This window comes from Colobus angolensis, unplaced genomic scaffold, assembly GCF_000951035.1.
Source record: "Colobus angolensis palliatus isolate OR3802 unplaced genomic scaffold, Cang.pa_1.0 Scaffold152, whole genome shotgun sequence".
Classification (NCBI taxonomy): domain Eukaryota; kingdom Metazoa; phylum Chordata; class Mammalia; order Primates; family Cercopithecidae; genus Colobus; species Colobus angolensis.
Window position 1 is genome coordinate 41,715 of NW_012114622.1, and position 27,960 is coordinate 69,674.

General features: G+C 36.1%; 1 protein-coding gene across 1 annotated transcript in view; it reads left to right on the forward strand.

Annotated features, from left to right (window-relative positions):
• LOC105507699 (anoctamin-3) overlaps positions 1–27,645 on the forward strand; it is a 65,322-nt gene extending 37,677 nt beyond the window's left edge. The window contains exons 7-13 of the mRNA XM_011936299.1: positions 3,292–3,389; positions 6,038–6,171; positions 7,298–7,450; positions 12,239–12,386; positions 20,459–20,539; positions 20,709–20,814; positions 24,626–27,645. Coding sequence (XP_011791689.1) covers positions 3,292–3,389; positions 6,038–6,171; positions 7,298–7,450; positions 12,239–12,386; positions 20,459–20,539; positions 20,709–20,814; positions 24,626–24,808 — 903 coding nt within the window. The 3' untranslated portion in view covers positions 24,809–27,645. The remainder of the gene's footprint in view (positions 1–3,291; positions 3,390–6,037; positions 6,172–7,297; positions 7,451–12,238; positions 12,387–20,458; positions 20,540–20,708; positions 20,815–24,625) is intronic.
• Positions 27,646–27,960: the final 315 nt, after the last annotated feature.

The window sequence follows — 27,960 nt, forward strand, 5'->3', positions numbered from 1 at the left end:
CCCAGATGCATGATGTAATATCTATAAATCTCAGTTTCTTCTTTTGTAAATTGCTGATAAGAATAGCTATCTTGCCTGGCCCTGTGGCTCACACCTGTAGTCCCAGCACTTTAGGAGGCCAAGGCAGGAGGATTGCTTGAGGCCAAGAGTTCGAGACCAGCCTGGGCAAAATGGTGAGACCCTGTCTTTATTTTAAAAATTTAAAAAGTAGCCGGACGTGGTGGCACGTGCTTCTAGTCCCGGCTACTCAAGAAACTGAGGTGGGAAGATCCCTTGAGTCCAGGAGTTCGAAGATGCAGTGAGCCGTGATCGTACCACTGCACTCCAGCTTGGGTGAGAGACCACCACTCTGTCCCTAAACAGAAAAAATAAAGAACAGCTATCCCAGTTCGTACTGGTGATTGGTGTATTAAATTAGATTGTACATGTAAAATAATAGTTGTAATTAATGATAGCCATTATTACAAAATTTTAAAACTGCTACAGTTTGTTTTAGGATATTTGTGAACTGGCTAACCTAGACTTGTGAATCTTCTACTACAACTATATAATATCTCACATTAATATTTTATGTGAAATCAATATAAAAAGTTTTTAATAATAGCTAAGATTTATTGAGGGATTACTACATTCTAATGTACTCCAGCAATTGTTTCTAAGTGCTCTCTGTATATTAATGCATTTAATCCTCACAGTTCTATCATTATATCCATTTTATAGATCAGGAAACAAAGTCACAGATGTGCAGTGCCTGCAACTGCAAATGTAATTTTCCTACAATTGTACAAACATACACACTGATGAAGTTATGATTTAAATCTTTTCAGTGTAGCTTCAGAGTCTGTGCTCTGAACACTGTGCTTTCCAGCCACGATTGGAATGGCGTGTAGGTATAATCAAAGACATAATGAAAACTTACTTTGCTGAGAAATTGCTGTCTGATTGCTGGCTCACACATCTATGTTGAATTTAAAGTAAGCATACTAAAGTAAGTGAAGGAACCTGGGTATTGGAGTCTGGTAGTTCTTTCTGTCACTTAGCTTTATTATCTACAGAGTGAAGATACCAACAACTACCAAGGCGGATTCTGACAAGGAGTAAGAGAAAAATACATGACAGCGTCTAGTTTGGCTTGTCCAGGGTCATATGATTTTGAGTGGTGCAACTGGAATGAATGCTTGTGTCTTCTGCACACTCACTCATGCCCTTTTATACATTCTAAGTATGGGCTCTTTCTACCAAATGAAATTTAAAGTTTTGATAGACTGGCTTTAGTGCAAGGCCATCGCTATGTGAATGGACAAACCCACAAAAACTATTGGACCCCCTTCTCTTCCTTTTAAATCATAAAGTCATCAAGGCTTAATTTCAACAAATGTGTAAATGGCCTGTCTTCCAGCCACCCCACTTTGGCCTATCCTTTGTGGGTAACAAACCAATCACATGATCCTATGATCATCTTCTTTTTCCTATCCCAGAAAATAATATGTTTGTATTAAACCCACACTTTAAGGCAGCAAACACATTGGTAAATGGAATTCATCCTTAGTATATTATAAAAGAGCAGTGGATTAGGGTACTGGAACAACTTTCATTTCCACAGCACTAGTCAACACTGCATGGCCTTGGGCAAGTCAGCTTGCCTCTGAGTCTCTACAAAAATGAAGAGCTTCAGCTTGCAGCTGTGATCTGTGATTTGCCCCTGTAGCTTAATAAATATTCTGCCTCAGTCACTCCAGTGAACCCGTTTATCAGATATATTTGGGAGAGTTCAGGAAATCCTAAATTCATCCTGAAAAAAGAGGTTTGCTTCAATGGGAGAATTTAGACTTCATGCAGTAAGCATGACCATTTGCAAATCCTCTCTCAGTCTCAGATTAGGGAGTATTAAATTACTGGGCTGGAACAGGAAAAGCAGGCTCTTAGTGTCTTAATTATTTGTTCTCTTTGAAGTTCCACTAGTACCAATTTGATAGAAATAGAAACTGTGGATCAAAGTGATAGAGAAGACTGTCTTCCTTATGAGCAGGACATGTACCCATTTCTAAAGAAACAGACCCACGCCTTCCCACCCAAATACTGCAATGTTTTCAAGTAAAACACATTGGTTGTGATTTTCGTTGAAATCACCTTTTTGTTTGTGTGGGTCTCTAAAACTAACTTATTGAAAATCTAAAAAAGCAGAAAAGCACGAAGGAAAGAATAGGATATACTGATGTATTAGTTTTATGATGTTGCATTTATCATTTAAAAATACATTATAATATATGTAGATACTTCCTCTCCAGGAGGTAGAGTTCAACACCTCCCCACCATCTTGAGAATGGGCTAGACTTAGTGGCTCCCTTCTAAAAAATAGAACCGAAAAGGAGAAAAATGAGAAACTTTCCAGTGGGAAAAAATTGGAAAACACTGTATTAACCAATTAACACCACCAGTGATGTCATGTGCTTCCCATGTATTCCTCATATGATGTAAGGAAAATAGCACTTCACTTTTGTGATTGGTCTCTCTAAAACACAAAACCCTGGTCTAAACATAAGAAAACCATGAGACAAACTTAGATTGTGTGACATTCCACAGGATACACATCCAACAATCCTCAAAACATTTAAAGTTATTAAAAACTGAGAAGCTATTCAGACCAGAGGAGACTGGGAAGATAGGAAAAATGAATGCAATCGGGTATGTGGGCTTGGATCCTGGAGCAGAGAGAGGAAAACTGGTGGAATCCAAAGAGAGCTTTGCATTTAGCTAATTGTAATGTACTAATATAATTTTCTTAGCTTTGTCAAATATACCATGGTAACGTACAGAGCAACAGCTAGAACTGGATAAGGAATGTATGAGAACTCTGTACTATCTTTGCAAGTTATCTATACATCTAAACTTATTCTGATATAAAAAGGTTATTAAAAACAATATGTTATAAACATTATGCCATAGAATTAACTATTTTCTATTACCTGATTGTTAATGGGTATGTAATATTCCATATCATTCATTAAATGCGATCATGCCTAACACAGAGCCTGGCAGATAGTAAGTGCTCACTAAAAGTTAGATTTGTTGTTATTGCTATTATAATTTTGATCGATATTTCACTATAATTACTGAAGAATTCCCTCACCAAGTGCCCTCATACATGCTGTTTCTTTCTTGTTTTTGTTTTCTTAATGCATGAGGTGGCGTGACCCAGCTTTAAAATTTGCTGTACAATTTAAAGGTGAGCATGTCTGAGCCTACTGGGAAGAAGATCAATATCATTATTGCTCTTATGTTCTATTTCAGTGTCATCCTAGTGGCTGTTTGATAGACCTTTGCCTCCAAATGGGTGTCATCATGTTTTTGAAGCAAATATGGAACAACTTCATGGAACTGGGATACCCGTGAGCACATTATTTTCAAACTTGCCTTATGTCTAGTTACAAAGAAGAAAACTAGAGGTGGTGTGAGTAGTGCTTAAGAATTTGGGCTTGGTAATCACACAGATGCTGGCTCAATTCCTGTTTCAGAGCCTGTTTTCACTAAGAATGTATCAACAATAGATCTACCTCAAGAACAGCTGTAAGGGTTAAACAGAATAATGAATGTAGCGTAGTAACTTGTTTAATGCGTTAAGACACTTGTTACTAGTTTGAAAACATGAATGACATTACAGGTTCTTGAATATAAAAATAATTTTCTGGGATGTTTCTTTCATTACCAACAGACCAAGTTTGTTGTTTAATAAAGATAGCCTTCATTCCTCCCAAAAGAATAAAGCAAAGATCAAATCCTGGGTGAGAAGCTTTGTACTCTTTGTTACAACTAAGAAAAAAATGTTAGAACGGTACTGATTGTACTAACGTCAAAACAATAGCACTTTATTTTCATTATTTGAGATGTTTTAGCTGCCTGTGCAATGCTTACAGAGGTGCTGAATGCTCACTGTCACATATATTAAAATACGCTTTCCTTTAAAATATGGCAAAACACTGGGTATTTAAAACAACGTAATATTGAGGCTTTGAGTCTAATCAACTAAAAACATGACTATTTGAATAATTTCCTGACTATTGGGGAAGAACTGGTTAGTTGTTTGGTGATATAAGTAGCTTGGAGTTATGTATCAAATTATATTCTTATTTTTTTTCTTTTGGCGGTACACATTTTATCAGAACATTCCTGAACAAAGACCTGGGGGTTGTAGAAGTGATATTAACCCTGCAATCTGCTATTAAGTATTGTGTTAATTTACAGGCAGCCTTAGAGCATAGGCTGTGGAATTACCCAGACCTGGTTTAAAATCCTTCTCTCTTCCTTGCTAAATTTGCTTTATATTTCCTTGACATCTCTAAGGCTTTTTTAGTCCATTTATAAAATATAGGGTATTTATGAAGATTGAGATGACCCAATGCTTTTTAAATCTTCATCATAAACGACAGAACCTTTCTGTGAGGAGAGTTTTATACAGACTTAATATTCAAAACAAATTTAAGCAAATCTCTCCTAAACAAAGAGAGAATAGAGGATGGAGGATTGGGGAGCCCAGTTCATTTGTGGTATTCCTTCCTATTCTTGGGCTACTTCTTTAAAACAGGGTTTAGGAAAGCAACAGGAAATTAGGTGTCATTGTTTGAAAGAAACAGGAAATTAGGGGTCAAGTGCTTAGCACAGAATGTAACATGCTGTGAGTAGTCCTTAAGTATCAACAAGATGATGTAGGGGTCATTGCAGTATAAAAAAGTTGTTTCTTTTTATTATCACTACTCATGGACTGCTACACTTGCCATGTGCTTTAGACAGAACATTTTCATTATGGCCTTGCCCTAGGGGTCAGTTTGGATGACATATATCAAATCCTAAGGGTACCATGGCACATCCTACCCTTCCCGATACCTAGGCAAAGGCTTTGTTAAAGAAAAGTGAGCAGGAGTAGTCGAGCCATTAAAGCAAAACTCTTGTAAACCACAATTGTCTTTCTTCAAGCAAAACTTTAAACAGAACCAAAATAAATATAATAGAAACAAGCAGATCTGCCTCAACTCTCACCTCCAGACCCTTTTTCACCTTTGCGAGGCTCTGGAGGCAACCTCTACTGCCTGACGTTTGTTCTCTGGTTGCTCCTCCAACTGCCACTTAGGTTCCATGATTAAAATTGAGAGTTGGGTACTGTTCACCAAGTCCTGTAAAAATCACCTCGTCCTGGAGGTAATTTTCATTGAACTCTTAAATAATTCATTACCCAGAAGGCCACAATATGTGCTTACCAGGATATTTCTGAGTCACATAATTCCAAGATTGTACTTGGGCTAAGAAAACAGTATTGTTACTTCCTTCCCAGGTGTGAAAAATGGACTCGTGGACACAGACTTATTGCCTAGTAATTACTGTTCACCACAATAGCAGAATGTAATAATCACTAACACTTAGACTCCTCATGTTTCTAAAGTCAGAGAGGTGAAGTGACTTGCTAAAAATCACATGGCTAATGCACTGCAGGGTGGGAACTAGAACTTAGATCTTTTGAAATCCTACCCAAGGGTCAACTGGTTTATGTGAAACGTGATTTTTTTTCCTGTTCAGAGAGTATAACTCAGAAGATTTTAGGTTATGAGCAATGAAAGAGTCAGACCTAATCATAGCAGGCAACATAAAAGTTGTAAGTATTTCTATAGGTGGGGAGAGGGGAAGGAATCATAGAAGTGAATATTCATTTACTCAATGTCAAGGACTATTTTGGTGTACAGGGCATGAATTCCTAGATAAATATGGAGATATTTATAGGACCTAGGAGAGTTCTGGAAGATTGGGGCCTACTCTTCTATGCTAAAGTTTTTCAAAAGAGTTTTAAAAAATTCTTTAAGATATTTTAAGCTTTCAAAACATTTTTTAAACTTTTTTTTTTTAAAAAAAACTTTTATAAAAGGTAAAACCAAATACCTCCAGTTCCGAGGAGCTGGAATTGGTTTTACTCATTTCTTAGTTCACTATAAATTGTTAACTGGATGCTTGAATCAGAGCTCAAAAGCCCTTGGTCTGCTTTGTGATGTAGATTGATCCAGAACTGGTGGTCACGACATAAAATCAAGCGGGGAATCCATGATGCTTCCATACCTCAGTGGGAAAATGATTGGAATCTGCAGCCCATGAACCTTCACGGACTGATGGATGAGTACTTAGAAATGGGTAAGGAAAAGAAATCCGCAGGACTATTTGGTCTTCTTGACACTATTTTTCTACTTTACACAAGCTTTGGTTCAACAGAGAAAATTATCTCTTTCCTTTCCAACCCCAAGCATTCTAAAACACATCTGCACCTTCATCTCAAGGAGCTAGAGATATTTACTCTTGGCAGATTCACATGTTTTATTCTCTGAGAGCCATGCATTGACCAAAATGAAAGTTTTTCTCACAGTGGGATACCTATTTTATGAGCAAATATTTTAAGCAAACAAAATAATGCTGAACCTGTTTCTTTTCTTTCTTTCTTTTTTCTTTTGAGACAGAGTCTTGTTCTGTCAACCAGGCTGGAGTACAGTGGCATGATCTTGGCTCACTGCAACCTCCACTTCCTGGGTTCAAGCAATTCTCCTGCCTCAGCCTCCTGAGTAGCTGAGATTACAGGTGCACACCACCATGCCCAGCTAATTTTTGCATTTTTTAGTAGAGATGGAGTTTTGCTATGTTGGCCAGGCTGTTCTCAAACTCCTGACCTCAGGTGATCTGCTCACCTCGGCCTCCCAAAGTGCTGGGATTACAGGCGTGAGCCACCACGCCTGGACAGCTGAACCAGTTTCTATGTTAAGAAACCTACCATTCTACTCACATAAAGCAGTAATTATTTTTCACAATAAACTTTTGCACAGACTCAGTCTGAATCTTAACTTCTCAATCTTAACTCCTCCTCCTTCTTCTTCCTCCTCTTCTTTCTCTTCTTCTTTTTCCTTCTCTTCTCCTTCTTCTTTCTTCTTCTTCCTCCTCCTTCTCCTCCTCCTCTACTTTGTCCCCATCTTCCCTCTGTTTCTTCTTCTTTTTCTCCCTCCTTCATGCTGCATTATATAGAGGTGGAAAGCCCATAGACTTTCAATACATTCAGAACTTAATTTGAATACAGGTTTCAACATTTTCTAGCTATCTACCCTTTAGCAAATTTAGTTAACATATACGAAATAAAGTTGTCCTAACTGTAAAATGAGATAAACATATCTACTTTGTAGGGATGTTGAAAGCATTAAAGGCAATTTATATAAAGCAACTAATTTGTCACACAGGAAGTTTATATTATTAATTTCCTAATGCTCTTCTTTTGCAGTTTTGCAATTTGGTTTTACCACCATCTTTGTTGCGGCTTTTCCTCTAGCCCCTCTTTTGGCTTTGTTAAACAATATCATTGAAATCAGGCTGGATGCATACAAATTTGTCACCCAATGGCGGAGGCCTTTGCCAGCCCGAGCAACTGACATAGGTAAGATTCAGAAGTTAAATGATTTTTACGTTGCTAACACCAAGAGGTGTGCTATGGTTTGAGTGTGCCCCCAGATTCATATGTTGAAACTTAATTCCCGGTGTCATAGTATTAAGAGGCCTTTAAGAAGTGATTAAGCCAGCCAGGTTTGGTGGCTCACTCCTGTAATCCCAGCACTTTGGGAGGCCGAGGTGGGCGGATCAGCTGAGGTCGGGAGTTTGAGACCAGCCTGACCAACGTGGAGAAACCCCGTCTCAAATACAAAATTAGTCAGGAGTTCAAGACCAGCCTGACCAATATGGAGAAACCCTGTCTCTACTAAAAATACAAAATTATCTGTGCGTGGTGGCGGATGCCTGTAATCCCAGCTACTCGGGAGGCTGAGACAGGAGAATCATTTAAACACAGGAGGCAGAGGTTGCAGTGAGCCTAGATCGTGCCATTGCGCTCCAGCCTGGGCAACAAGAGCAAAACTCCATCTCAAAAAAAAAAAGAAGTGATTAAACCATGATCCCTCATGAATGGGATTAGGACTCTTATGAAAAATAGCTTGAGGGAGTGGCTTCATTCTCTTCCACTTCCTTGTGGTGTGAGGACACAGCATTCATCCCTTTTGCTTTCCCACCTTCTGTTATGTGAGGACACAGCGTTTGCCCCCTCCAGAGGATACAGCAGCAAGGTGCCCTTTTGGAAGCTGGAAGCAAGGCCATCTCCAGATATTGAACCTGCTGGTGCATTTATCTAGGGCTTCCTATCCTCCAAAATAGCAAGGAACTTCTGTTCACTGTGAATTACCCAGTCTCAGGTATTTTGTGATAGCAGCACAAAGGGACTAAGACAACATAACTTGGTACTACTTAGCACCATGTGGTTTTCTATTGTGAGGACACCCTTCCAACCATAACAAAACTTAACACTTTTAGTTATGAAAAGAATAAAGGGAACATTAATTTAGTAGAGATTAAGTTTATATTCTGTATGCTATTTCATAAACTTGGTCATAACTTAAGCAGATTTCATATATACCTTTCCATACCTTTCCATGTTAATAGACACAGTTCTGCCTCATTCTGGACAATTGCTGCACAGATTTCTATTATATGTGTATGACATTTTTTAAAATATTACTTTAGCCAGAGTTGTTTAGATTGCTTCAGTACTTTGCTAATATAAACAACACTGAAGTGACCATATTCATACATAACTTTGCCAGATTATTTCCTGAGTATACATTTCTAGACTGGAGCTCCTATTCAAAGAGCACGCACATTTAAATTTTTGATACACAGTTTGGCAGCATGTCCTCCAGAAATGTTGTACCAATTTACACTCTCATCATAAGTACATTTCTCTATTTCTGCAACAACTCCAAATGTAATAAGGATTTTTGGATTGTTGTTCTATCCTTGAGAATATGAAGAGGAAAAAATGTATTGTTCTATTTACCAGTGCATTTTTGTAACTGTGAGATTAAATATATTTACATTTCTTCTTTGCTAATTGTGTTTATGTTCTTTGGCTATTTGGCCATTGTATCTGATTTGGTTATCTAGTCCTGTATTGGAATATTAATCACACACGCACACACACATACACACACATATATACCACATATATATACACACATATATATAAAACTGTGTATAAATATATGTAGATATATATGTATATAACATATATACTGGTTTTCAATTTATTCACTTTATTTTGGATAAGGTTTCAATTTTTATATACAATCAAATTGACATATTTCCCTCATAGTTGTTATTATTTTTGACATACTTAGAAAGGTACTTTAGAACCAAAGATTTTTCACCTATTGTATTTATTGTTGTTTCATTATTTAGATATGTCTGCTATTCTGTTTTATTTATTTGCTTGTTGTTTGCTGTCATTTTATTATTTCATTTAAGTTGTTGATGCATTTAATTGTTGTTCGTTTAAATTGTCGATTTATCTGGAATATGTTGTTGATAAAATTGAGGTCCGGGGTTTTTTTCCCAATGCCTAATCCATTTTTCCAAGACCGTTTATTAAATAATTCAATTTTTGAACTTATTTTATGTTATTTTACACTAAATTCTCTATAAAGTCAATTATATTTATATAATTCACTTTTTCCCATTGTGCTACTTATTACATATACTGCTTTAATAAACTATAGTTTTTAAATAAAAAGTCCAACTGTATTGGAAAGCAACTCCACATGTCTCTTTTTTTGGGAGGGGAAATTTTCTGGCTAATACTGCAAGGTTATCTTTTTAATTAATTTTACCCACTTATATATTACATCGTCACCAAAGTCTATGTAAAATATACTTATCTGTAAAGATTGAATACAATGCAATTTGAGTTCTCATATTTCAAGCAACTAAAATTTTGCTGTCCTTTAAATTTGGTGATATTGATTTCATTATTTAAACAATATAGACAGAGGAGGGGAACAACACACACTGGGGCCTGTTTGGATGGCAGGAGGAGGGAGAGCATCAGGAACAATAGCTAATGCATGCTGGGTTTAATACCTAGATAATGGGTTGATAGATGCAGCAAATCACCATGGCACACGATTACCTATGTAACAAACCTGCACATCCTGCACATATATCCCAGAACTTAAAATAAAATAAAAATAATATAAGCACATTAAAGAAAATCTAGAAAATAAATTTTTAAAAACTTCCATTTCGGCTTTAGTTAGCATTTACTATACCTTCCCATAGATAAGTGTTTTCTAAATTACTGGATTTTACTTTGCTCAAGCCAGAGAACACGAAAGTGTATAAAGAAAACAGTTAGTAATCTTCCACCTTTATTTTTCTCTTCTACCTGAAGGAGTCAATGCTATCAATTTGGCATGTATCCTCTGCCATTGTTTTTCTCGCTCATAGAAATATACAAAAATATATTCGTATACATATGTAGAAGTGTGCATTGTTTTTCCTTCATGAACATTCTCCAGCTCAAAACATGTTTGTCCAATTTATTTTAATAGAATAGTAATAATTATAAAACTGATACATCATAAATTGTATAACCATTTACTTATTTCCCATCATAAGCAGAAATACACATATAGTCATAGCTATAAATATAAATATGTACATAGTTGTTACACATGTAGTACATATCACATATTTATATATGTGTTTGCATATCGTGTATCCGTTGTATAGGTCCCAATAAGTAGGATTAAAATGTATGCATATTTTAATTTTAAGATGTATCAGATTAATTACTAAAAATGTTGTAACAAGTCATACTTCCAGCAACACTGTAAAGGAGTTTCTGTTTCCACAATCCTTAAATAGCACTAGATTTTATAAGACTTTCAAATCTTTGTCAATCTATTGGATTTTTAAAAAATCTTATTTTCTGAGTGTCATTTCTCTGAATACTAGTGATTGAAACTTCTTTTTATCTTTTATTTTAATTCAGAAAGCAAATTGCTCCTTTTATTATTTATTTTTCTCTAGGTTTATTTTATTAACATTTTAGGATCTTTTTGTATATTAGGCATGTAAACCCTTTGTCAGTTTTTGTAAACCAAATTGTTTCTCCCAAAATATTTTCTTTTGCCTAAATATTGTGACTTTTGTAATAATAAGTGTTTAATTTTAATGTACTCAAATATGGTTTGTATCGATGTCTTGTCTTATGATCTCATCAAGTCAACTTTAACATCTTTTTAAATTATTATTTTTAATTACAACTCAACGTAGCACATTATAAAAATTTTGAAATGCTGAGTGTGGGAGGAAAGAAAGTTGGCATGCTACATAATCACCTTTAGTGCTATAGAGCCTTTTTTTCCAGGATATTTTTTTCATACATATTTTTAAAACTAAGTTTAATCCTACTGAAAACATTAGTTTTGACTGTAATGAATAGTATACTACTTCTTTATACTATATAACTTCAAAAGCTTGTTGTGTGTGTGTATTTCCATGATGCCAGATTGACCTCCTAGGAAGTAAAAAATGTCCACTAGAAATTTTCAGGTCTGACCACCAGACTAGTTTTGCTTTTCTATATTTTTACTTTAAAAAGACATTTGACAAAGATAAAGACAGCCGGGCACGGTGGCTCAAGCCTGTAATCTCAGCACTTTGGGAGGCCGAGGCGTGCCGATCACGAGGTCAGGAGATCGAGACCGTCCTGGCTAACACGGTGAAACCCCGTCTCTACTAAAAAAGAGGAAAAAAAAAAAAATAGTAACCAGGCGTGGTGGCGGGCGCCTGTAGTCCCAGCTACTGGAGAGGCTGAAGCAGGAGAATGGCATGAACCTGGGAGGCGGAGCTTGCAGTGAGCCAAGATGGGGCCACTGCACTCCAGCCTGGGTGACAGAGCGAGACTGTCTCAAAAAAAAAAAAAAAAAAAAGATAAAGACAAACCTCAGAGTGAATGCAGATATTTCACAGTGTGCATAACCATGCAGAACTTTAAGTTTCTTATGTACTATTTTTATTGCCTCAGCGAGGTCTGTAAATTAGACTTTGAAATATCTTGTGCACCTGTGCACCTGTGCCATGATTCATTGTAGCAGACATGAACCCAGTCCTAATGGCATTTCAGTTTTTAAATCTTTCTAGATGAGATCTATCTTCTCTTTGTGGAAAAAGCGTATTCAATAACTATAATGTCTGTATTGAGATAGTATACTAAGAAAGCACAAAGTGGACAGAGCTGTGGTCCCAACATAAGTAAAACATTTCCAAAATAAGATTGTTTACAGGGTTTTCATATTTTTTCATTTTTGTTCACCATGATTAATCTTTCTCTCATCAGGTATCTGGCTTGGAATTCTCGAAGGAATCGGTATATTGGCTGTGATCACCAATGCATTTGTAATTGCTATTACTTCTGATTACATCCCACGTTTTGTCTACGAATACAAATATGGCCCCTGTGCAAATCATGTAGAACCAAGTGAAAAGTAAGGTTTAAATTTAAACATTCTCCTGATATGTTTTACATTTGTAATTAAAATGGGATCTTACTGGGAAGTTTTGTTCTATGACCATTAAGGATGGTGTTTCTAAGCCTTGCATTTATAATGCGTTTATTAGATGAAATGAAGCAAAGTAAAAAGGACAACAGTGTTATTGTAGCAAATAATCTTAGAGTTCATCTAATGTTTTTACTTGGAAATGCATCACAAGTATCAAAATAGTAAAAAATGTATTTAGAAGTTACATTCTATAAATAGAAGTTATCTTACAATAACTTCTTACCATCTGTATGGTAAGAATGTAATCTTACCATATAGATGTGGAAATTGCAACCTCTACTGGCTAATCAAATTGCTGAATGGAGCAGTGCTAGTTTCTGGGGAGAAGCAGAATTTGAAGAAACTGTCAGCTCTGTGACTAGAGATTTTCAAAAGGAATTTACAACTAAGGGTTTTCAGGATGCAAAAAATCCATCTCCCATGTGTTTTCTTTTAAAATTGAAATCCACTCTTTACAACACAGTTTCTCAACCTCTTCTCTGCTGATGTTTTTAGATCAGGTAATTCTGTCTTTTCATGGGAGTCAGAGGGGTCAGAGAGGTCAGAGGGGTCAGAGAGGTCAGAGGGGTCAGAGAGGTCAGAGGGGTCAGAGGGGCTGTCTTACATTGTAGGATGTTGAGCAGCACCCTTGGTTACCACCCAGTAGATACCAACAGTGACCTCCCTGCTCCCCAAGTTGTGACAACCATAATTATCTCTGGGCATTGCCAGAAGTCCTCTGGGGGACAAAATCACCCAGTTTAGAACCACTGCTTTAGGGGATACAGGTTTTTTCAGCTCTTTCCTTACTGAAATAAAGTACTAAGGGAAAATGTAAGCGAGCATTGGATTTGAGGAAGAGAGGAGTTGTAGGCACGTAACATAGAGCTGTAGCTGGAGATCAGCCTTAGGTGTGGAAGAAGTGGCAGGAGAAGCTGCTTCTCCTGTTTCCTGCAGGAGCAGCTTTGGATATGCAGCTGATCTGGATGCAGGACATGTGCCACAAGCAGGATGAGCCCTGGAATAGGAGGAAATCCACTGTTAACTCTGCTGAGGAACAGACGTTTTCTCAGATCAGTGAAATACCTTTCTGGATATAAACGTCTCAATTTTTCAGATAGGTGATAAGGGAATGGATATTTCCTTCATATATTGCATACTTTGGGGTCTTGTCACAGGATTTTAACTTGAAGCCAGACATTTTAGGTTTGAGTTCTAACTTTGCCTTTTAGTGAAAGACACATCATTAATCTGGACCTAGTTGATTCATAATAAGCAATGTTCGGCCGGGTGCGGTGGCTCAGGCCTGTAACCCCAACACTTTGAGGGGCCGAGGTGGGCAGATCACAAGGTCAAGATTTCGAGACCAGCCTGGCCAACATGATGAAACCCCGTCTCTACTAATACAAAAATTAGCTGGGTGTGGTGGCGGGTGCCTGTAATCCCAGCTACTCGGGAGACTGAGGTAAAAGAATCATTTGAACCCGAGAGGCGGAGGTTGCAGTGAGCCGAGATTGTGCCATTGCACTCCAGCCTGGATGACAGGGCGAAACTCTGTCTCAAAAAAAAAAAAAAAAAAAAAACCATAGCTCTTATACTTAAGAAATGGTGTCTGAGATAAGATCTTATGAACTGTAAAGCACTATCTAAGTGTAAGTGGGATTTTGTATTAGTAGTTTTAAAAACCCTCTTTTTTCTTAATTCAAAATAATCTAGAAGCGGATGTTAAGGATTTAGAACATACAGGCTTGTTAAGGAGCCTTCTTCCATAGCATTATTTGCCAGTGTCTTCACTGCCACCTAGTGGCAAGTGAAAATGAGATTGACTGGGTATCTAGTACTCTACATTCCAGAGCCTGCATTTCATATAGATAGCACCCGACATCTTCTCCACATTCATCGGTTAGGAATATAGATTAATATCAAGCCAACATGTGGAGGACTTATGTTACACTGACACCACACATTCAGAGGAGCACCATGTTTAATTATTTTCCATGTATGCTTAGCAGCTAAATTGGCATAGATTCATTCAGATTGGAAATTTTTGGAGGGGGCAGAAGGACAAGATGACAGTGAGAGGGGAGGATATTGGCAAGAGAGTAGATGAAATGATAAATTATTGGCTCTAGTATGGACAGCGAATGGAGTGAAGCCAGCATAGCTCTGTAATGAAGAATTCAAGGTTTAGAATCAAATAGATGTGTGTTTGAATCTAGGTTCCAACAACCGTCGTCCGAGGGCAGTCCTTCTTAACATGTGGTCTGCAGATCTCCTTCAGGGGTCCATGAAGTCAATGCAGTTTTTATAATGATATTAAGATATAATTTGCCCTTTTCATATATTGACATTCTCCCTAGCAATCCAAAAATGTTGGTGAATAAAGTTTCTGGTAGTTTTGCGTAACTAAAGGCAGTGGTACCAAACAGTATTCGTAGTGATTGTATTCCTCACATAATTTGGCCAACATAAAAAATTTCAATAAGAAGTTCAGTGTGTCCTCAGTGAAGCAGCAATAATTATTGATTTAATAAAATCTCCACTATTGAATAGATGTCTTTTAAATATTTCATGTGACAAAATAGGAAGTGTGCATAAACCACTTTCTGCTTAATTCCAAAGTGTGATGGTCATCTCAAAGAAAAAAAAAAAAGCACTCATGTGATCGTTGGAGTTACAAACTGAGCAAACTTTTTTCCAAAGTAAAATAATGATTGCCAGACAAACTATGATTATTCAGACTTGGATACTTAGCAGTCTTTTACAGAATGCTCACAACTAGCCTGTCATTTTAAAGAAAATAATTGCTATATTTATTGCCATTGAAAAAGTTCAAGCACTGAAGTGAAAGTTAGAATTTTGGATAACTTTTGTTTACCACTTTGAGCTTAAAAGCTTCCCGATGCTGATAGATTTTTTTCTGATAAAAATAAATGGCGATATTAACAATCGTGAGTTTTTTCATGGTATGTAGTAAAAATATGTCAACATTTGGAAGAGCTGCATGATTCCAGGAATGAATGTTTTCCAAATAACCCATATTTGATGTTACAAAATCATGAATGAATAAAAGACGAATTTAAAATACAAGTTAGGAATTTTAATGTAACAGAATAAAAACTTCATTGATATGGTTTAAAATTCCACATTGCAACTAAACGTTAGAAAGTATCACATGTAGAGCTTTGATGGAATGTCAATGAAAAATATCCACAATTGTTTCAAATACTATTAAAATAGTCTTAATATATGGGACCAGATTTTCTGTTTATTCTTCAACCAAAACAACATATTGCAATAGATTTTATATAGAACCAGATATGAGAATCTAGCTGTCTTCTGTTAAAACAGGCATTCAAGGGGTTTGCAAACATTTAACGTCATTCTCAGTATGTTTTTCTTTTGGAAAATACAGGTATTTTTCTTTAAGAAATGGGTCATTTATATCAATTTAACTTAATATAAATTATTTTTGTTTTTAAATGAAGTAACAGACATTTTCTAAATTTCTCAGCTTTAATTTCGAATATGTTAAAATATCAGTGATATATCTTTGTGAAAAAAAGAAACAAAGCTTCTTCGGATCCTCAATAATTTTTTAAATGCAAAGGGGTTCTGAGGGCAAACGTTTTTGGAATTACAGGCCTAGATAAAGTTACTTAGTCCCTTTAAACTTCAATTCTTTAATCATTATGATGGAGATAAAATATATATGTTTTAAGGTTGTTGTAAAAATTAATTAATTTTAACGATTCTTTGAACCCACCTAGATCTCTAAGGCATTGGTCATAATAACGCATTCTTGCCCCCCCCTTTCCTTTAATGTCCTATTTTCCATCCTTAACCATCTTACAAACCAGTTGCCCAATCACCGTAACCACTTTCTTGGATACATAGGTCCTCGCCCCCATTCACTTTGCTACGGAAATGCAGAATCACATTCCTTGTTTCTCCAAACTCTTTGTCTACTCTGCACTGCACTCATGCAGCTGCATGTGAATGAAGGAGAATGAACTACCACACCGACTGGTTTCACTTTAAATTTGTATCACATACTTTGTGTGGACCTGACAAACGTATTTTATTTTCCTAGTTCATTTGCCCGTCTACTTTTTTAGAGAAGTTTGTCATACCTTTTCCTTGCTCCTCAAGCCTTCCGCACCTCCTTTTTTATTCTTACTCTGATCTGATCTTGCTTCCTACCTAAGAAAAATTGAATCAATTAGAAAAGATCTTCCACAGACGTCTATTATCACATCTTCCTACCTACAGTATGTGTCCCATATAGCCTGCCTCCTCCAAGTTCCTAGAAATAGAACCATCTGTGCTCCCATTTTGAAGGCAAAATTCCTCCACTTATGCCCTGAATCTCTTTCTCTTTCCCTGAGACCATCATTCTAGTAATTCACCCCTTTTTCTCATACATTATGTATTTTGCCTCTATTTACTTAGGCACATGAACATTGAAACATGCTTTTATTCTTCTAGTCAATAAAGTCCTCCTTGTCCCAGCTGCCTTCCAGTTACATCTTTATGTCTTTGCTCCCATTTATCACAAAAACTACATCCAAAGACCTTTCTCTTCCTATGTTCTCCAATTCCCCTTCTCCTCTTCCCTTTTAAACTCTCTCCAGTAACACATATGCTCCATGGCTCCATCGAGATGTCATGATGACTTTCACATTGTCAAACCCACTTGTCGACTCCAGTTCTCACATCATTTGGCCTCTCAGCAGCATTTGACCATTGATCATTCCCTTCTTGATATACTTTATTCACTTGACTTTCAGAAAGCCACATAGTTTTGGTTTTCCTGCTACCCCACCAGCCACACCTGACCAATCATGTCTGCTACTTCTCCTCATCTCTCAGCTTTAATTTTGGAGTTCCCCAAGGGCTCAATCTATGGACTTACTATCATCTGTATTTCCGTTTATTTCCTTGACCATCTAATTCAGTTTCATGGATCAATCTACTCTCACACCTGAATTCTAGCCTTGAATTTTCCACTGTCTACTTGGCATCTCCTCTTACATGTCTAATAAACATCTAAAACTTGCCATGCCCAAATTTAAAGTCCAAATTTCACCCAATCCTGCTTCACCTTCAGTCTTCCCCATCTCAGTTAACAGCAATTTCGTATATATAGTGGCTCAGGCCATGATCCTTGGTAATCACCCTTGAATACTTTTTCTTTTTTCACATCCCACACAGTCCACTGGGAAATATGTTGACCCTACTTTCCAAACATCCCGTTTTCATACCACTTCCACTGCCACCACCTAGCGCAAGACACTATCATCTCTCACCTGGATCCTTGAATAATCTTAGTTAAAACTTAAGTTCATTCATGTGATTCATGTGCTCAAAACACACAGTAGCGTCTTCTTATTTCACTCTAAGAGCCAAAATCCTCCCTAAATTCATACAAAGTGAGCTTCCTCTCAGAACTCATTTTCCAACACTATTTCCCTCCCTCCCTTTGTTTCCACCACTGCTGCCCTCTCACAGTCCCCAGTACATGCCAAGGACTCTGCTTTTTCTGCTTGAAACTGTCCATCCCCAGACACACTCATGGCTGCCTCTCTCAACTCCTAATCTTTCCTCATGTTACCTTCCTAAAAAAGTCTACCCTAAGGACTCTATGTGAAATTTTAACCCCCTAATTCCAATTTCCCTTAGCCCAATCTATTATGTTGTGTGGTAGCCAAAGGTTTACATTACTTTGTTTAAGAACATCCAATTTCTCCAGCACCATTTGTTGAAAAGACAATTATTTCACCAAGGATGGCAGGGCCGTTCTCGTCATAAATCAGGTGAATGTGTATTTGTGGATCCGTTTTTGAACTATCTCCTCTTCATTGGCCTATTGCCTTTCCTTGTATGAAGATCACGGTGTCTTAATTACTGTAGCTTTACAGTAAGTCAATATTGCGTGCTGTAATCTTCTGTACATTTTCTTCAACACTGACATTGCTAATATAGATTCTTTACATTTACATATAAACTTTAGATTCAGTTTATCAGTTACCATTTTTTAAAAATTTGAGAGAATTGACATTTTAACAACCAGTCTTTAACATGCTGACTCCATTTACTTCAATGTTTATTGAATTCTCTGAGACATGTGGTTTGTTTGTTTGTTTTTAGATCCCAGTGTAGAGGTCCTATATGGCATTTTTAGATTTATACCCAGATATTTGGTATTTGTAATGTCATTATAAGTAGTATTCATTTAAATTTTATTTTCTTTTGTTTGCTGCTGAAATATTTTTTCTATATTGACCTTGTATCTATCTAGTGACCTTGCTAAATTCACTCATTAATTCAAATGGGTTTTAGATTATTTTATAATTCCTATATACATAACTATGCCATATATGAATAAAGTCATATTTATATATTGTTTCTTTGTGTTAATTGCAGTTATGTCTTTCTCTTCTATTTGTATAGACAGTGTTGAATGGAAATAGTGACAAGAGAAATGTTTGTCTTCTCACTGACTTCAGGAGAAAGTGTTCAACATATGAAGCATTTCACTGTTAAATATGATATTAGCTATATGTATTTATGTAGACATTCTTCATCAGATTAAGATCCTACCAGATTTTTGTTTTGTTGAGTAGTGTTTATTGTATCTCCAGTTGAATTTTATGAAACATTTATTTATTTATTAATATGATCGTATGGTTTTCTTTTTGTTCTGTTAATGTAGTGAGTTCCACTGAGCGATTTTATATGATAGAAAAAAACCTCGTATTGCAAGAATTAGCTCCACTTGGTCATGAGATTCATTTATGGCCTATGGACAGCTCAGACTTACCTTTCGGCCTTCCACTGCCTTAAAACTTTTAAGAGGCTGTTAGTGGCAGCCCCTCCTTCTTGCCGTAGGGCTTGTAGAGGCCTTTTTCTCTGAAGTGCTGTGACACTCTAGAAGATTTCATTCTGCCTTTTGAAAACCAGATTCACTCCCACCTCCAGCTTTCCAGGCTGCCCAAGAACTTAGCAAGTATCTCATGAGAAAAACATCCAGGCGTTTGGGGCTTCTGTACCTTCCAATCTGTCACAGCAGCCCCATGCAGTTGGTAAAACTCATTGGTTTCTATTGCCCTTGGTACAGACTCTAATGTAAAAGTGTACATTAATTTAAATACCAGGAAATCAGGGTTAAAAAAAAAAAAGCTACTGCACAGTTGAGCTGAGCCTAATTCTTAGTATTCACCCAGATTTGGCAAATGAATGCCTCCAGGAAAGGGAAAGAATAGGTGATTGCCAATTTACCTAGGAAGGACTTTTCTGTCTCTGGAACATTCATTCATCTAGTTCTTGTTTCCATACATCTTCAATGTCTTTAAAAACTGGATTTTTGTTACTGTAGGAATGCTGACTTAACAATATCCTATCTGGAAGAATTACTTCATTTTTATTTTCATAGCACTTACTGCATTTTAACATTCTATACAATTTACTTATTAATTATGTTTATTGTGTGCGTGCCTCTCCCCTCTCCCACCCTACTAGAATGTAAGCTTCAAGGGTAGGGATTTTTGCCTGTTTTGTTCACTGTTAAGTACCAAGCATCGAGAATTTTTCCAACAAATCATAAGTCTTGAATAAATATATATGTTGAATAAGTTAAGAATAAGCAATATTTATTAGCTACTTAATTATAATTGAACAGTATTATGTGCATGCATATTTATAAAACATATTTTATAGAGTTTTAATACATAGAAAGTAATTAGCAAAATGTCTAGTGTGCGGTAACTAGTTAATAAACATAAACCAGATGAAAAGGCAATGTAGGAATTATTGGGAGAAAATGGCAGGGCAGCAATCTGTCTCGTTAAGGTACAATTATGAAAGTTAGGGAATGGAATAAAAGAGCTTAGTTGCTAAAAGTTTATCGTTAGAATGGAAAGAATAATACATTTATAAAATCCTGGCATTTGTAATAAAATAATTAGGCTAGAAATGTATGAATCTTTGAATCACATGATATTTTTCTTTTCTCCCAGTTGCTTAAAGGGATATGTCAACAATAGCCTATCCTTCTTTGACCTGAGTGAGCTTGGCATGGGAAAATCTGGTTATTGCAGGTACTTATAATAGTTTCTTTCCTGCCTGCTTTCACCATTCCATGTATTCCCCCCTGCATGTTAATGAGCACATTTAAACTGTTATTTTGGCATTTGGGCAAATCAAGAAAATTCGGGCCTTCACTGTTTGATCTCTATTTGTCATTCTCTTTGTTTTTGTGGATTTCAGGTACAGAGACTACAGAGGCCCCCCTTGGAGTTCCAAACCCTATGAGTTTACTTTACAATACTGGCATATTCTTGCTGCTAGATTGGCCTTCATTATTGTGTTTGAGGTTAGTCACAAGCTGAGTTGAAAATTACTATAGATAAATGCTCTTCTAAATGATTTATCACCTGCCTCTTTGAAATCAGTTCCTCACAGACTTCCACAAAAACACTTAAGTAGATCCCGTAAAAGGCTTTAATACAATGAAAGCATTATTACAAGTACAGAAAAGCAAGCGCTGAATAATGTAAGAGTGTACATTAATTTAAATACCAGGAAATCAGGGTTAAAAAAAAAAAGCTACTGCACAGTTGAGCTGAAAACTTTTGAGCCTCCTACTTTTGAGTCTTTTAGTAACCAAGTTTAAAAAGGAAAGGATGATTTTCATCATCTGATAAAGGAATCCATATCAATTCATTGGGGTGGAAAAAACTGATTTTCTGAACAATCAATTCCAATTACAGTTGATCACTTACATATTTGTATAAGGAACACTGGATGATTCAATAAATTGTGCTTGAGAACATTTTATTTAAAAATGCAGAGACTTTATCAGATCCATACAATAATATCTGATTGTAATCCTGCGAAGAAATTTGGCAGAAGCTATTGTATTATTGCCTCATTTAGCATATAATTATTTCAATACAGTGAAGAATTTAGCACTGGGATATATTGAGTATATACTCTCTGAGGTACCACTAAGGTCAATAAAAAGACTTTAAATGCATCTGTTTTACACGACCACACCAATTTATTCAGAGAAAAGGTAGCCATATCTAAAACTTTTGGAACAAATATTTTTAAAGGTAATATACCTCTCAACTGATCTCCAAAAAGTACTTCAAATTTTGTAGTGAAATATCCTTCATCTTTAAAATGAAATGCTTACCCCTAAGCATATCATCCGGGACTGAAATTCTATTCCTTAATGACTTTGCACCTGTATACATGTCTCCTAATGAAGTGAGAGTGTCTAACATAAGAGTTAAGGCATATTTCCAATCCAGTGATTAAAAAAACTTCTATTGTGTTTTTATTTACACTTCTTTTCCCATCTTATTTTGGAGCTCAAATGAACAAAGTTAACAAAATGCATGGATTCAAAGCAAACTGTCATCATTGATCCATGTAATTTCCTCACTATTTTTTTCTTCTTCTTTCACCATTGCTAATTCCATTACCCACCCATTCCAAAAACATGCCCTCCCTTTTCATCCATATAAATTCTCCCACATATTTACTTGCATATGTGTTTGTTTACAAAAAAAAAAAAACCATGTAGTATTAATTTGAGTGTTCTTTTTCAAAATTACTTCAATGGTATTGTTTCATGAAACTTATTTTGTGCCTTACCCATTTTACTGTTTTTAGATATATAGAGAGCTAGCCATGAGATTGATTCATGTTTAGAACATTTTTTCTGTCTTCTGTATGACATTTCATCAACTTTATTAATCCTTTGTCAGATGGATAGTTTGGAAATACTTTCTCAACTCTATCAGTCGTCTATTCACTCTGTAGATTTTTTTTTATTTGCCATGAGGAGCTTTTTAGCTTGGTGTGATCCCATTTGTCTATATTTGTTTTTATTGCCCATGCTTTTGAGGTCTTACTCCAAAAAAATCTCTGCCCAGGTCTATGTCCTAAAGCATTTCCCCAGTGTTTTTCTTCTAGTGGTTTCATAGTTTCGGACTTACACTTGTCTTTAATCCATTTTGATTTTATTTTTGAATTTGGTAAGAGAGAGGGGTCTGTTGTCATTCTTCTGTACATAGGTATCCAATTTTCCCTCCACCATTTATTGAAGAGACTATCTTTTATTGTATTAAATATTTTCCCCTTAGAGTGCCATTTAGAATGAGTTGAAAAAACTTTTTAATTATAAAATAATTCTGCATTAAATTCCACTAGTCAGTGTTATTAAAATTATACTAACTTGGCCAGGTGTGGTGGCTCACGCCTGTAATCACAGAACTTTGGGAGGCTGAGGCAGGCGGATCACCTGAGGTCAGGAGTTTGAAGCAGCCTGACCAACATGGAGAAACCCCGTCTCTACTAAAAATACAAAATTAGCCAGGTGCAGTGGTGCACGCCTGTAATCCCAGCTACTCAGGAGGTTGAGGCAGGAGAATCACTTGAACCCGGGAGGCGGAAGTTGTGGTGAGTCGAGATCACACCTTTGCACTCTAGCCTGGCCAACAAGAGTGAAACTCCATCTAAAAAAAAAAAAAAAAAAAGAAAGGTATACTAAATTATTTTTTCCTCAGGGACTTGAAGCATATCCCTCCTTACTAATTTAATTATAGCAAAGGTTTTGAATTTTATTCCTATACCCTTAAGGCACATTCCTGGATATTTCTGTGAATATCAAATATTTTATCAAGAAAGAACTTCTGATTATTTGCTTTTATATGGAAAAATATGACCTGCCTTACTATGATCTACTCTGCAGTACAGTTTCTTGGGACACATACAATAAGCCCAGTTAAAGTACCTTGAATTCTTCTTTTCCACGTAGACTATTATCTACTAAGAATCCATTAGGAACATGTTATTTTCCACAGATTATGCTAACTCTATTAGTATCATGTTTTTTCCTCTCTGAGAAATTGAAAGATCTACTCTTCTTCCTAGGAAAAACAGGATGCATTTATAATAACAGGAGATAATATTTAAGCAGGGCTAACACTATGACAAGCAATCCCCAAGCCACACACACACACACACACACACACACACACAAATATATATATACATATATGGTGTGTGTGTATTTATATATATATACCCACACATATTCATTTAATACTTATGCCAACCTTTAAGAGGTACTACTATTATCACCGTTTTAGGGATATGACACAGAATATAGGTGATTTGCCTGAGGTTAAAGAGCTGACAAGTGTAGGATTCAGATTCAAGCAGCCTCATTCAACATGTGTACTTCTAACCACAGACACACTGTCTTTGAGTTTTATTCCTGCTTTTATATAAATGCGTTACTTTTGTCTGTTCATTTTTCAAAATATTGACCAGGCACAGTGGCTCCCACCTGTAATCCCAGCACTTTGGGAGGCCAAGGTGGGGAGATAACTTGAGCCCAGGAGCTTGAGGCCAGTCTGGGCAACATGGTGAGACCTTGTATCTACAAAATTTTTTAAAAAAATTATCCAGGTGTAGTGGCAGGCAACTGTGTTCCCAGCTACTTGGGAGTCTGAGGCAGGAGGATCGCTTACGCCTAGGAGGTGGAGGCTGCAGTCAGCTGTGTATATGCCACTGCACTCCAACCTGGGCAAAAGAATGAGATGCTGTCACAAAGAAGTAATAATAAAAGTAATATGTTTTTCATCATAGAACAATTATATAATAAAGGTAACATATTTAAAGTAGCTATGGTGATATGTGAACTTAATAGACATGAAAAATGCATTTTTTGAGTTTGAGTCTAATGCTAGCATAACAGGCAGATTGCATTCTATGTGGTTTACATGATATGTGTTATGATCTATTGGACATGGGTTCTCCCTGGATATGATCTTTCTCATCTGTGTATAACAATTCATGTCATAATAATATTTCATAATATGTAGAGATTTTATAGGTATGAATTTAAGATTTACTTGGTGCTTAGAAAGTGGTATCAGCATGTTACAGCAAAAAGAGGAAGTAATTCTTTGTTTTGTCCTGATACTTATGTGAAGAAGGCAACAGTAGTGTTTTCAATATAATTTTTGAAAGTATTAATATTCTAGATGGTACCTACTAAGTTCTGATGCTTGATTCAAGGCAAATGCAACATTGCTCATTGTTGTACTTTTTTATAATTAACATTTCAGAATCTTTGAAAACTGTACTTTTCACATTTAAATTTGCAGCACCTTGTTTTTGGGATAAAGTCATTCATCGCATACCTGATTCCAGATGTACCAAAGGGTCTACATGACCGAATACGACGGGAGAAGTACTTAGTTCAAGAAATGATGTATGAGGCTGAACTGGAACATTTGCAACAACAACGGAGAAAAAGTGGTCAGCCTGTTCACCATGAATGGCCTTAGTTGACACCTGTTACCCAGTAGGGGTGATAACATTAATGGGAAGAAATGATGGCAACTTTGAATGCTAGGTGGAATCTAGGAGGAAGACATACTTGGCAAACCACGTGTATAATATGCTACTTGGAAATGTATCACAGCCATATTTGGGATTTGAAATATCCAGGCTTGTAGGGAAGAAAACAATGACTTGATGACCTTAAAAAGGGTTAGATTGACATTGCAGGAAGCCAGGATGTCATTCTCAGCACCAGTCTCAGGGAGTTGTATGCTTGGAGACCTCTGCCTTCCATCAACTGCAGTGTAATGAGAAAGAGGCTGGTGAGGTTTTGAAAGACAGATTTCCATGTAAATGTTCACAAGCCAGGCATGGCTTAAAGTATCAAGCAGTCTTCACCCACATACTAATTTGACTTTGGAAAGTATGGTTGAGTTCAGGTACTTATAAGAAATGACTTAAACAAATTCTTGCCTTCATTGCCAGAACTCCACATCCCTTCAGTTTACAGGTTGGTAGGAATTGCCCTTGTCTGTTGCTGAGATTATGGTTCTGTGCCACAAGGGATTTATGCTGCTTTACATTGACTATGCAGTTGAAGAGTTGTACATCACCTTTAGTAGTCAAACCAAAAATCTAAGATTCCAAAAAGAACAGCATTCATTGAAATAATAGTCCATTGCATTGGCTACTTCAAGTCTGTTTTATCCCTGGCAGAGCCAGTTGCACTGCAATTTTTTGTACTAACTGCCAATAAAGCCACATACTTATAAAATATGAATGGCTATTCTTATATAGTTTAGAACACAACTAATCCATACTTTATTGTGGAAGGCTGTTTTATAGTATATTTAATTTTTTCTCTATGATTTATTACAACTCTCATGGAATATTAACTTGAAATGCTGTACATACGTTGGTTTTCCTTGTCCCTTTGCACCTTGACGGTATGTAGTATATGTTGTGGTTTATGCAGCTCTGACACCAGTTTTTGCTGTTGTAATATGTTTATTTAGGAAAACTGAGGCCAGATGCTCTGCAACACTTACGCTTTTTCAACAGTGTGCACTCTTACTCATGAACTAATGAAAGTAATGCATGAATATAAATCTATATTATTTGTTAAAAAAGAAAAAAACATTTATTTGTGTTTTAGTTTCTTTTTTCATCACTGAAGGGAGTTTTATGTTATTATTTCTTTGATAGTTTTGATTTGGTTTATTTTTAACAACTCTCTAGAAACAAAGTCAAATTAATCACAAAAGACATCATTTTGCTTTGTTGTGGAATTTCTATTTCACCGTCAACTCTGTATCGATGAGTATGTCTGTTCCACATACAGATGAGGCAGGAGCGATGGTGCACTCAAGGAAGTTCAGAGGAGGCATAAGTTGTGGAGGTCGGAAAGGAAGAAAGAGAAGAGCTGAAGTAAATGTATGGTAGAATTTAAGACATTTCCTTGCAAAACAAGGAAATCACACATATGCACACTACATATTTGTGGTTACTATGATTATGAGTATTTTTCCAATCAAGCAAAGCACCTTTATTTCTAATATTTAAAAGACCAGATCAAACACAATGGAAATAAAGCTACTACGTATATATGCTAGTGTTTCTCTAGTAAGATTATATTTCTCTTACTAGGAAACTATTTTCTCAATATTAACACTGAAAAGGTTTTGTTAGCTTTTCCTTCTTTCTCTCCAGAAGAAAAGCGGATAGATGATAGCTGTTTCATTGTTTGTTTTTGTCAAGCGTATTCACTTTCCTCCTTGTCCTCTGATTCTGAGCAAAGGAAAGGGCCTTAGACTCTGAACTTCCCTCATGTGCCCTTGTTATATGAGACTCTTCCATTCAGATTCCAGAGAGGTTCTCACGCTCCCCGTTCTTATTTGTAGCAGTTGTAGCAACTAATTCTACTAAGTACAAAGGAGTTTTACACTCCTCCATTTTTATATCGTCTGCATTTCTTTTGCTTTGTTAGATACATGTAAATACATGCCTGAGTGTAAATACTCTCTCTACCTATTAATAACAACCACCAACATCTTTTCCAAATTAGGGTCACAGAACAGCAACATTTGTCTGAGAGTAGTATAAAGAATAATGATAGCTGTATCCTTGAGAAGTATTTCCTTTCCGTGTTTTTATATAGTCCCGTTAGGGTTTAAAACCGTATTGATCAACTAGAAAGAAAAATATGAAAAGAGAAAAATATTTTAATTTAAAAATTGTAATACATTGGTTTATAAAATGTCTTCTCTGATACTTTCAAAACAGATGTGAGAAAAAGAAAAAATTGTCTGAAATGTTTATTTTGCGAAAAAGTGCAATAGAATCTAGTTATGCCTTCATCATTGTTGACAGTAAATACTGACAGCCCCTTGCAGTGTGTTAGTTTTAGATCACTCTGTTTTAGTTGAGAGAAATGTTTTATATCATGGTTTTTATATGAATACAAATTACTTCTCAAAGATTTATAGCACATGCTATTCTCAGGAATTCTGTATTACATGAATGCTGCTTATATATTTTCATATTCTAACTTGTCTTTTCAAGCAAATAACTAATATATATGTGCATGCAGTCTGCCTTGACAAGTTGTTCCAAGATGAAGAGCTTTCACTGTACAATGTGTGGAAAAATCACTGTAGATCATGCCTGAAATAGTTTGTAATTGTCTGAGTCTGTGCACGTACTTTTAGATAAAATGCTGCTGAGTGACTGCATGATGAGATACAACTTCTGAATGCTGCACATTCCTCCAAAATGATTCTTAGCACAATCTATTGTATGATGGAATGAATAGAAAACTTTTTCACTCAATAAATCATTATTTGATATGGTATTTTCCCTATAATTTGCATGTTAAATTTAATTCTGCTTGCTTTTTAAATATTGAATTGAAATCTGTTGTGTATGGGGAGGGGGTGTTGTTCATTCTTTTCTCTGCAAGGCTAGTTCCTTATTCTTGCAGGCCATTACCATACTCTTAAAAAGGTTTGACTCTCTTCTGATAAGATCATTGTTTTCTTCAAGGTGTTTGCACGTTATAAAGTGCTGGTGGGGAATCACACCTATCTAATGCTTTGTATTTAGACACAGATAAGAGAAGAAGCTCTTGATTAGTTCTTGTGAGAGTTAACAATAGTGT